The 12,216-nt window shown below is 35.6% G+C and overlaps 1 protein-coding gene across 3 annotated transcripts; it reads left to right on the top strand.

Annotated features, from left to right (window-relative positions):
- Window positions 1–711: 711 nt before the first annotated feature.
- On the top strand, window positions 712–10,702 carry LOC111398849 (histone-lysine N-methyltransferase ASHH2-like). Of its 3 annotated transcripts, none has more exons than XR_002703423.1 (14): window positions 712–875; window positions 990–1,106; window positions 1,859–1,951; window positions 3,039–3,116; window positions 4,472–4,528; window positions 4,937–5,633; window positions 5,720–5,775; window positions 6,066–6,145; window positions 6,264–6,346; window positions 6,425–6,504; window positions 7,264–7,343; window positions 7,652–7,697; window positions 9,221–10,292; window positions 10,503–10,702. XR_002703423.1 is itself a non-coding variant. In XM_023025974.1 (14 exons), exons 1-13 carry the CDS (start codon window positions 747–749, stop codon window positions 10,238–10,240), a joined length of 2,616 nt encoding a protein of 871 aa, XP_022881742.1. In that variant the 5' UTR covers window positions 712–746; the 3' UTR covers window positions 10,241–10,274; window positions 10,485–10,702. The 3 variants fall into 3 exon arrangements, 2 of the variants coding, with proteins under 2 accessions (XP_022881742.1, XP_022881741.1); XM_023025974.1 differs by having other exon boundaries at window positions 9,221–10,274; window positions 10,485–10,702; XM_023025973.1 differs by lacking the exon at window positions 10,503–10,702 and having other exon boundaries at window positions 9,221–10,420.
- Window positions 10,703–12,216: the final 1,514 nt, after the last annotated feature.

Here is a 12,216-nt window from a genome sequence, read left to right as displayed (position 1 = left end):
TATTGACAGGACAACTGGGGATTGATATGATGCTTTTGACAAGTCAATGATTTTATAAGTTGTGTCAGCAGATCTCAGCATATACAATTGACATGGGATCTGCAGGTGTGAAAAAGTGCCAACCTTTTAGAGTGTGATTTTATATTCTTTAGAACATTGGTGGTTGCTAAGAATCATTAATTTAAATAAATTAGCCATAACCTTGATGCTCCATTTCTCAGCAATATGATTTGAACTTTAGATTCTCCAAGCTTCCTTTCACCACGTGCTGAAGAATTTTGTGAATGTTTGCAATTTTTGGAAATATGTAGATTCTTTTAGTTTTCATTAATTAAAATAAATTACCAAAAACCTTGATGCTCCATTTCTCATCAATATGATTTGAGCATTAGATGCTTCAAGCTTCCTTTCACAGCGTGCTGAAGAATTTTGTGAATGTTTGCAAATTTTTTGGGAAATATGCAGATTCTTGTTGTTTTCTTTGACTCAATATCATCGTTTGCATGGGACCAATTACGCTACTCATATCTCTCAAAAGAGTGTAAGCAGTGCACGAAGATGATATATTAAGGATAGTACTGTGTATGAATAATGATGTCTTTCTGTCTGTTTGGTTGATGTTTACCTTTAACTGCTTGTCTGAATATGAGCACGAGTATTTGAAACCTTAATGACATTACAGATGATCTTTCGCATTTCAAATTTAATTTTTAATCTGTCAATTCTTTTTTATTCCTTAACAGATAATGGTTTGCCATTGCAAACCCCTGTCAGATGGTCGAAGGGGTTGTGGAGACAAATGTTTGAACAGGATGCTTAACATTGAGTGCGTTCAAGGAACGTGCCCGTGTGGTGAACTTTGTTCAAACCAACAGGTGCTTAATTTTCCAGTAAATTTCACATATATTGATTTTGTATTCGCATCTAACAATCAGCTCTCTCTCTCTCTCTCTCTCTCTCTCTCTCTATATATATATATATATATATAGTTCCAGAAGCATGAGTATGCTAAGTTAAAGTGGTTCAGATGTGGAAAGAAGGGATATGGCCTTCAGATGGTGGAAGATATCGCTGAAGGACAGTTTCTTATTGAATATGTTGGAGAGGTGACTTGGATTCTGTTTGCTTAATTTATGCTAAAGTCTTCATGTTGAAAGTAGTTAAACAGTTGTTCTTCCTTGATGGAATGAACGGAAGAGGAATTTTTTGCATCTTATTGCCAATTGGACTAGGTATAAATGAAAGATGATTATTTTAAATCACCTTGTCAATCTGGAGTTGCTGATTATTCTGTCTTCACTAAATTAGCTTTTGATTTTTCTGTTTCATTGTTAGGTGATAGCATCCTAATATTTTGTGGGCTTCATCATTCCTCATCATTAAAATATAGTGTTTATTTTATTTTATTTTATATTATATGTGACACGGTTTCTATGAAAGTTGGAAAACTACGTTATTAAGTTGTATACATGCGATAACAATTCATTTGCCTCCATATTCCCCCCAGGGTTTTATTGTAGTTGTGTTGACCCCTTTTATTGGGGGGTACTGTGGGCATTGCATGAGTGATGGGAGTTTTGGAATTTTTTGTTAATATAGATATTAAAAGTTTGTTTATGGAAATCATTGACCTCTGTCTAGGGAGATTCATAACTGTTATGATCTCAATTTTGTGTTAGGTCCAAACAAAAACGTAGTGATATTTATTGATTTAAAAACTTTCTTCATAGCTTTATATTTTAACAGGTAGAGTAAATTAAACATATATGTATTCATATTCATGAGTATTTATGCAATTAGGTTCTTAATGAGGCAACTTCACTTCTCATATGCTGATGTTTCTTTATGGATTTCACAGGTGCTTGATATGAATGCTTATGAAACACGTCAAAAAGAGTATGCTTTGAAGGGTCATAAGCATTTTTATTTCATGACATTGAATGGGAGCGAGGTTTGCATTACTTATTCTTTGTTACCATATGTACTGTTTAAAACATCCGTTTGAAATTGCATTAGTTCAATCTGTCTTAATGCTGCCATTAACTTTGTTAGTTTTTTTGCTTCAAGGCCCGTCATGTACTTCAGTTAATGCCATTGCTAACTTTCTTGCATGTGAATTTTGCTTGCTTTGAAAAAGGATTGGCTTGCATTGTATGTTTATTTTTTTGACTGTAGCCCTGTATAATATTTTATTGGAAGTGCTCGAATGATTAGCACTGTCTTGACGGGAAGGAGTCTCTACTTTTTTATCCATTCAAAAGGGAGTTTAAGAAGAGGCCTTCAGGGTTTTCTCAAAACTAGGTCACACAGCTGCATTGCAAACAGCCTCTGTTCATCTCTTTCCACCTTTTGTTTTTGGTTTTCTTCAATGATGGAAAAACACCACATAAAATGAACCATGACAATACTAATGTCTCCTTTTGTTCAGCCATCCTATGAAACTTGAAAGGATTTAACATTGAGGGCTTTTATTATATTTTCTTCTTTAGAATTTCGTGGTTATATAAGTAGTCTGGAAGTGCTTTGTAGATTGCTTATTTTACATTTTTTATTTAGGTGTCTGTTAAATAACTAGTTTGATTATTTTTCATGGTTTTGTTGCTGATGGTAGTGACTGGGGGCTTCTGGCATCTCTGCTGGATGAACACATCATTTTGTGAACTCCCTAGTAATTGCGATTTTGACACGTTGATTGGTGGTTCTGTTGTGTTTAATTTTCTAGCATCTCTGCTGGATGAACACATCATTTTGTGAATCTCTTTTGTCTTGATACGTAGATTTGATCATTATTCTGGCTTCACATGATTTAAGCATGAACTTACTCTAGATCTGTGAAGCTTGCCTGAACCTGAAAATTATTGGAACCAATGTGTGTGGTCAGCTTTGTTAGGAAGGAATGGGTTATATTCAATGTGATAGAACTTGGTCAATTGCTTTCAGTTTGATGAGGATGATGTTCAATCTCATTTCTATGGAGATATTATGTTATATAGATCCTCTACCTGCATTTGAAGTTGAATTTTGTGATTCTATTACAGGTAATCGATGCATGTGCTAAAGGAAATTTGGGCCGTTTCATAAATCATAGCTGTGATCCTAATTGTCGCACAGAAAAGGTAATATCTTGCTAACTAGTCTTTTGTGTAGATCTGGAAGTGGTTCAAAGTCTCGCTTTAGAATTAAAATGCCATGCATTTTGCAGAACTTTCTTATAATCTCTTAGATAATTCTCTCTCTCTCTCTCTTTTTTTTTTTTTTTTTTTGGCACAGTTAAAATTTTTTTCCCCACTTTTTGCAGATGATGTTCCCCCACTTTCCACCTTTCTTCACTTTGCTTGTTGATATTTCATTAATTGTTGAAAAATTTGATTCACGTTGTTCCTTCATATCAGTAATTGTCTGACTTGTATTGTTATTTTGAAGAAGTATCAGGTCATAGAACGCCGATAAATTTGCTTTGCCTGTGAGATTTTTACTGATTATGGTTTTGAAAACTTGGAGATAAAATGACCTCCAGAATATCAACATTATGAAAAGAAAAAATTTCAATGTAAACAATGGAGATCATTTGTGAAATGATTTGCCTTGACATTTTAAGATAAACTACTATTTAATGTGACTACATCACTTTAAGGATTCCATGTTTTTAAGTTTTTTAATTTTTTTTATTAAGATGCAAAAAGAGGTTTTTCTGTCCCAGATTTCTGAAATTGAGGAGATAATAATAGGCTGTTTAAAAATGATATACTTAGTTTCAAATATTTTCTCTGGATTGGATATTAGTTATTTCGTAGAAAATATACTAAGTCTGAATTAAAACTTTTAATCAAGATGGTGGCTGTGAAGATTTTGGACCCAGTTTGTTTAAAATACCAATTCTTTTCAAATTTCTATCAGGACTGTAGTAGTTCACACATCCCTCTGCCCAGAGTTTATGGGGTCAAATTTGGCAATAGTATATTTTTGTTTCCTAGAAGAGGATAACTCTGTTCTTAGTTGGACAAGAAAAAGTTACACGACACATGGCAAATTTTTGTTATCGACAGGAGAAGAAATGCACCGATCTTAGGTGGGTTAGAAAAAGCTCTGGACAAGTTATTCTTGCGTGACATATTATCAATGCTATCTTGGAATCTGCAATTTACAAGGATTAAGTATTAACTTTCACTTGACAGTGTGTGCATGAGTTATGTGTTGAAATCTCTCTCAGATAAATGACATCGAATTCACTGTGATTGTTGCATGTATTATGTGCAAATAGCATTTGTTGACTGTTTATCACAAAGATAGGTTCAGTATCTGCTAGTTTACTACATATCTCATCAATGTACCTAAATCGCTTTTCCATATTTATTCTATTGTTAGCACAAAGCAAATGTTCCTGTTTCCTGAGATCTAGCTACTAATAATATCATACTTGTTTTTCTTTTTTTGATGTTGGAAAAATATTAACTCTTTATCTGCTGGGCAGTGGATGGTGAATGGAGAAGTTTGTGTTGGACTGTTTACTTTAAGGGATATTAAGAAGGTAAACTTCCTTCTCCCGATAAACATGGCTCATTTTCTATTTCAATCCGACCTGCTTGCCCTTTTCTTTGAGGTTGTGAGATTTTATACTGTTCTCTGGAATAATGTGAGACTTGCATGGCTGTTGGGTTGTTTTCTTTGATAATTTATTCCCCCTTATTTCTTGTTTGCAGTAGTAATGTATAATCTCACATTTAGCATTATATTGGCTTTGAGTAACATATACAAGGCTTGGTAATAAGGCCTTTTAACACTAGTAATATAATTTCCGATTCATTTAGCCTGTGCTGGTTTTGATTCTCTAGTATCTGATTATAAATTTGTTTTGGACCTTTGGTTGCCTTGTTTCTGAATGATTAGTAGTGTAAGGAATGCATGCGCTTTTATGCTTTGAACTTCCAATGTCCAGGGTGAAGAAATCACTTTTGATTACAATTACGTACGTGTGGTTGGGGCTGCTGCAAAAAAGTGCGTATGTGGTTCACCTAATTGTCGGGGATATATAGGTGGCGGCGGCGATCCATTAAATGCTGAAGTAATTGTCCATGATGATTCTGATGAAGAATATCCAGAGCCTGTTATGTTTTGTGACGACAAAGAGATGAATTATTATTGGAATGACATAATGAAAACTTCCTTAAATGATGGAGAAAACAAATTTGTGAAGGAAACAGTAAATGGGGATAGGATGGATGATGAATGTCAACGTGAGGATTTTTCTTCTGCTGCTGCTGTGCATTTGGATGCGAACAAACAAGCTCAAGGCTCTGCGAACAGATCTGCATCTGCTGGTTTGAAAGTTGAATCTGAAGAAGCAGAACACTCCTGGTTTCATGTGGCTACTCCTGCATTATCTAGGAAATCGTTGTCTGATGTGGTTGGAAGTATGGAGAAATTGGAAGCTGGTATTGAGGGAAGAAGGGATGAATTAGCGAAATCATATACTCTTTCAAAAACTCATAGCCCATCATCTTCAGCAAATAAGGGAAAGCTTAAAATTAATTCTATGAAAGACCAAAGAAATCCAGATGTGGACAAGTCACTCGCATTACCATATAAATCTAATAAATTACTGGAACTTTCCTTGAATAGCCAGTTTGAAGCAGGTAAACAATTATCTGTTCCTTGCTTTGATCTTGAGCTCCTTCTACTTCCATATGCTGCAATAACTTCTGCATCTAAATGATTACAGTTGAAGCAAAGCTGAATGAGTTGCTAAATCCCGACGGTGGTATAAGCAAGCGAAAAGTAAGATACTGAGCTCTTACTAATGTACCTTCGTTTGTTCCTCATTCATTTTTCTCAGGCATCTAACTTTATTCCTACTTTATAAAAATAAGCAACTTCGGTTCTTCGTTCCTCAAACTTTGACTTCTAAATAATGTCGTAAAACGCTTTGATTCTGATTTCTCTAACGTGGTAGAAGTTGCTTGTCATATTGCAATAAAGATTGATCTCAATCTCATGCACTTGATCCTGTTGCATGTTCATATAGATAAGCCATTCTCCATAATTTAAATAGTCTTATTCTCTAACAGGATGCATCTAGAGGCTACTTGAAACTTCTTTTTCTAACTGCTGCTTCAGGGAATAATGACCATGGTGAAGCCATCCAGAGGTAATTTTAGATATTGTACTTTGGATGGTAGTCATTCGATTATTTAATTTTGTTCTTTCAGTTAGTAAAATCACCCTTTGTGTTTGCTTAAATGGTTTTCTTATCTTTTCCTTTATAGTAATCGAGATCTTTCAATGATTTTGGACGCACTTTTGAAGACGAAATCACGAACTGTTCTGATTGATATTATCAACAAGAATGGTAGTGTTTCCTGTTTTTAGTAATTCTTTTCCCTAATGTTCCCATTTTCATGGAACTGACTTTCTCTTCGTTCTCTAGGTTTGCAGATGTTACACAATATAATGAAGCGTTATAGAAGGGAATTCATTAAGACTCCGATTCTTCGAAAGCTTCTTAAGGTAAGTTTGTTTGAACTTTGTGATTTTTTTAAACTGGCTTGTTTTGCTATATAGTGTTCATATGGATCTGCAACTGTATGTCTGAAAGCATGTTGTAACTCTGGAATTACATCTGAAAAGGAAGTGAACTTTGGGTTTGATTTTTCAATTTAAGCTGAGTAGAAACCCTATTGGGTTGAAAAACTGCTCATCCTTAAATTCACGCTTGACCCTGCCCATGATTTTCTTGTGGTTTTCAAGCAGCTGGGATAGTTCTGCCTGTATCCATGAACACTCCACTGTTAAACATACCTTATGAGCAGGCAATATAGCCCGTCTCACCATTTAGAAAACAATATTTATGATCACTTTGGAAAATTCTAACTTTGTTGAATTCAGAAGGGAAGGCCTAGACTGTAGAATCCAATGTTGGATGAAAGCATAAATCCCTTTTTAATGTCAAACATCATACTTGCTTTTCCATTGCTATATGCCATTAACAGTATTTAAGGACAGGTTATGCATCTTATATCATAAAGCTGGTGGTGTTATAATAAATATTGCACCTTATTCTTTTCTGGAGATTGATGTTCTTTCAATGAAGGTTAAAACTGGAGAATTCTAGAACATGTTTTATCGTTACCAAAATTACTTATTTGAATGCAGTACAATTAGAGTTACTCCGATTGGATGGTCACTGTACTTTTATACAGGTTCTTGAGTAGTACTTGTTTTAAAGTACAGCTAAAGTTTCTGAAATGGTCACTGTTCATTATTCAGGTGCTTGAGTATCTGGCAATGAGGGAGATTCTTAATTTGGAGCACATAAATGGAGGCCCCCCACGTCCAGGAGTGGAGAGGTCAGAGAAAATTTATTACTTCATTTCACAATTAAATGTTTACTAAATTGAAACTATGTTTTCTTCAAACTTGTTTGATTATTTTTGTAAAAATTGCGTAGTTTTCAAATCTGAATGTGAAGGCATACTGGCACATTTTTTGAAGAAATTTTCATCTGATACTGATAAAAAAGAAGCATTCTCATTACTGTTCATCATAAACAAAAGAATTGTGTTCACCTTGGAGTGCTATGATCATATAATGTATTTTGGTTTTTAATATCTTCATGTTTTAAGTTTTCTGAACTGTATGTGATGGTGCCATGCAGCTTTAGAGATTCAATTTTGACACTGACAGAACATGCTGACAAACAGGTACTACATGTAAACTGCTTTTCATTTCATGTCAATTAGTTATTTTGCAGCCATGTTTGCTGGGAAATTTTGACAGAGACTGAAACATGTTCTTTGAGTGGAAAAAGGATGTCTTGCAACCTATTGTAGTTAATTTTGGATTGCATTCGAGCCCCGGTTGAAAAATCATTAGTATCTTAAATTTTAGAACCAAAAAACTGCATTCTAGCATCCTGGATTGATTTGGATTAGCCTGCTAGAAGTTTGTGAATGGTGTTTCTTCCCATAGTGTTTTGGAGACGGGTCCCTTTCAATTTTATTTTTGATTATTCATTTTTGTCAGCAATAATTTTATGTGCAAGTTTAGAAAAGATATAGTAATGCCATGACTCAAACAAGAAAGTAAGAAAATAGTAAAGCCTGACAAGGGAAAAAAGTAGTAATCGCTCAAACTAGGAATGTTTAATGTGAATAAAAATGAAAACTTCACATGTAAGTTTAGTAGTGAATATTGCTACAAGGTGTGCTGAAGTCCAGTAAGAATTAGGTGGAGGGCACTATATTTTGAGATGGTTGGATTTTAACTATTTTTGAAGGTAAAAAGTGGATTTTAAAGTTTCATTCTGAAGTTTTCAAATATCTAGGATGCTGTGATATTATAAGACGATTTCTTTCCAAAATTACCAAATTTTGAAGTTACTTGATTTTGACATAAATTTATAGTGCTTCATATTTTACATTAAAAATATACTAGTTTAAGATGGACTGTTCCATTACTTCGTTTAGAATCAAAATTTAACCAAGATGTTGTGGCATTATAGGTTTTAATGTGCTTATCATTAAAGTTATTTTCTAGTATTTGACGGAGTCAAAAACCATGTTGAATTTATTTCATATCATAATATAAATAAAACTGTCTACATAAAATGGTAGGTGTACTCTCATCCATTTATGGATCATACAAGCAGATGATAAACATTTGGTTTAATTCAAAAAGCTAGACCAATATAGAAGTTCAATGAATAAAGAATATAATATGAAAATTAAGAAAAATGTTGATTGAAGATAGTCTATGGCGTAAATTTGATTTTTAAGGGATGCTCTACACAGGATCTCGAAATTTTTTCCTAATTTATAATTGCTTGAAAGAAGAAGTTAGGGTAATCTGGAATTCTTTACTTGATGTTTTAGGATGACAATACCTCTGAAAGTACATTTTGTTGTAGGAAGTCTCATTTGCCTCTTTGAGTTCGAGTGAAGGATGATTTGGTATGTTTGATAGAAAACATCGGTTGTAATTTCCCCATTTTCCACAAAGCATTCAATGACCATAATTTCTCATACATGCTCTCTGCATTGGTGATTTTACAGATATTTCATTATTGTGAAATTGCTATGTTATTAACTGGATATTCTAATGGGTTTTGTGACTCTGCTTGAATATCGTGTTTCAATAATTCTTTGGAAGATTGTGAATGAGTTCATATTGCTGGCCTGTTATCTGGAAATTTGAGTTTGGTTTGGTTTCCTGTACTATGCATCAGGTCCATCATATTGCACGGAACTTTCGGGATAGGTGGATTCGACGGCCCATCAGGAAAAATTGCTGCCTGGACAGAGATCATGGAAGGATGGAATTTCATAACAGTTCAAACTACAATAGGTTCCCCATTTTACATGATGCTTCGAGTCGTAGGATTGGAAAACCTTCAGAAGCAATAGACAGCTGCACTGCACCCAGTGCAGTTATTACTGGTGCGTCAGAGGGATCTCGTGCATCATGTAGTAGTGATTGTGGTGCCAATGGAACAAAAACACGCAAGCGTAAAAGTCGATGGGATAATCCTTCAGTGTCGTACCTTCATCCAAGAATAAACGCGGTAGATGATGTAGAGCAGAACATTGATGAGGATGCTCCTCCTGGATTTAAATCTCTGCTTAATGCCTCGATTGCTCCAGATGCTTGTTCGACCGCTATTGATCAACATGAAAGAGCTATGCGTGTGAAGCATACATTTGATGTCGTATTGGGCGAATCACAACAGAGGTTCATTTCCCACTTGTCTGTATCTTATGGGGTTCCATTTCCTATCATGCAGCAATTTGGGACCCCTCAAACAGAATCTTTTAATGGTTGGAATGTAGCTCCAGGATTGCCATTCCATCCCTTTCCTCCATTGCCTCCATATCTCCGTGGCAAGAGAGACCTACCAACCTCTGCCAAATGTGCATCCATGTGTGAGGCGGCAGGACATGCAGAACAGTGCTTTGGTAATCATGCCAATCATCCCCCAAGTCAAAACCATACAGGCACCTGTATGGACTTACCATATACGAGAGTTTCATGTGCAAATGTCCATCCAGAGTTTCATCCTGGGGGTTCTTATGACATAGGGAGGAAATACTTTAGGCAGCATAAGTGGAATAATTCGAAGTTAGCACCGCCATGGATTCGAAATAAAAGTGGTTGGGGATATATGGGGAATGGCTCAAGAGATAGCATGGCTAATGTAGGTTGTGGAAGTGGGGCAAATGAGCATAAGAGTACATACAACACGCAGTAGGTCAGCATCAAATTGGGATTGTTGTAGACACAATTTATCAGTATTTACAAAAATGACATTAGCTTCATTCAATAGGATGATTTCCAAGGAGCCATAAAAATGATTCAGTGCTCCTTTTAATGTACTTACAATTCCTTTCAGCACAGCTACATTTGAAATGAAAACAATCTTCCTGATTCATCTATTTGTTAGGACCGAGGTTGGTCCGAGGAATATATACTGGCTTTGATTTTGTAGACACAATTTATCAGTATTTACAAAAATGACATTAGCTTCATTCAATAGGATGATTTCCAAGGAGCCATAAAAATGATTCAGTGCTCCTTTTAATGTACTTACAATTCCTTTCAGCACAGCTACATTTGAAATGAAAACAATCTTCCTGATTCATCTATTTGTTAGGACCGAGGTTGGTCCGAGGAATATATACTGGCTTTGATTATGGAAGGTCATAGCTTAAAAGAGGTAAGCATTCTTCATTGGTGGTGTTATTGTGTTATAGATAAGGGAAATGTTAGTGGTATAAAATTTTTGGTATATAGGAGTGTACATCCTCTCACATGGGTGGAGCCCGTTATCCAAGCGGGCCACACCCATGTGTGAGGGTGGACACCCCTATAGACCAAAAATTATGTACAAGTATCTTTATTCTATAGGTAAAAGGAGCACTTTTCTGGTTGGATAGAAAGGGTAATAGGAAGTATAAACTTTATTTGGATATGATTTTGGCCATGTAGATTGAATTTTTTGCTCCAAAATTTATTTCTTTTATTTATTTATGGCTAGCATTTTTCTTTAAAAAGCTTTTTCTGATGCAATCCCTTTGGGAACGTCTGGAAAAACCGGAATTTACTGAGGTCATCAAGAAAACTAGTTTTTGGCTATGGCGTTTGCGAAGTTAGCCAGAGGCGCCATAGCCTCGGGTTCTTGGCAGATGAGGCGTCCCCTAGAAAAATATGACTAAAAACGTCCGTTCTTCAGTCCTTCAGCGTACAGTCAAAAGCTACTAACGAAAGTGAATGTAATATTACGGTAACGACGTCAAGGTGGTTCCTTTGGTGGCGACCTGACGGTTACCTATACTTTTTGGCTTTAGCCAACTTTTTCTTGTTCTCCTTTACAGCTTTGGGAACTGTATGCTTTCTAGCCTCCTCCTTCTCTTCTTTAACTTTCTTCTTGTTTTCTTTCCTGCCTACTTCTCCGTCAGCTGGCCCCTGCTTCTTATTGCTTTCAGAAGATGAATCTTCAGACTCACTTGAACCGCTTTCACTTTCCAATCTCTGAGTCTCCGTATGGCAAGTCAGGATGTTCAGTGGCCTGAGCAGAGGTCCCCGTTATTGGATCTCCATTCCTCTGATGCTGCTCTGCTTCTGATTGAGAAGAATTGGCCGTAGAAAGAGCCCGCTTCAAACCTGTAATGTTCAGATAAGTGATAATACAGGTCCCCTGTAACCTTGCCGCTCGTGATTCGTTGCGCGTCTTCCTCAGCATTCTACACGTGATCAAGTGTTTTTGGGATGAAAGACTAGAAAAACCAACAAAACTTGGCATTGAGAGAGAGAGAATTCATTCAACAAATCATTTTGCTAAAACAATAACTAGATTTTGAGCTTCAGATGAATAAAGACAAAACACAATTAGCCAATAAGGTAACAAAAGACTTGCCCAAATACATGTGCCACTCATCCATTTATTTGCATACAAAAATAGGACAAAATCAGCAACATTCAAAATTGTTCATGTGATTTTGAAGTTGCAGAAACAAAAAGAGAACAAAATCAGCAACATTAAAATTTGAATTGAACACCATGCAAATGATGGCTTATGGCTGTTGAAGGATATTGGCAAATAATAGTGTCACTGTGAATATATATTTGGACAGAGTAACGACGTTTGGATGATTTTGAATGGTCGAGGCAAGAGTTTGACTCTTTCTCCTTAAAACGATAATGCCCCGCACTGGTACTGACGGTATT

This window comes from Olea europaea, chromosome 8 (genome assembly GCF_002742605.1).
Source record: "Olea europaea var. sylvestris chromosome 8, O_europaea_v1, whole genome shotgun sequence".
Lineage (NCBI taxonomy): Eukaryota > Viridiplantae > Streptophyta > Magnoliopsida > Lamiales > Oleaceae > Olea > Olea europaea.
The sequence above is the reverse complement of the archived record's forward strand: the minus strand, read 5'-3'. Positions and strand labels throughout refer to the sequence as shown.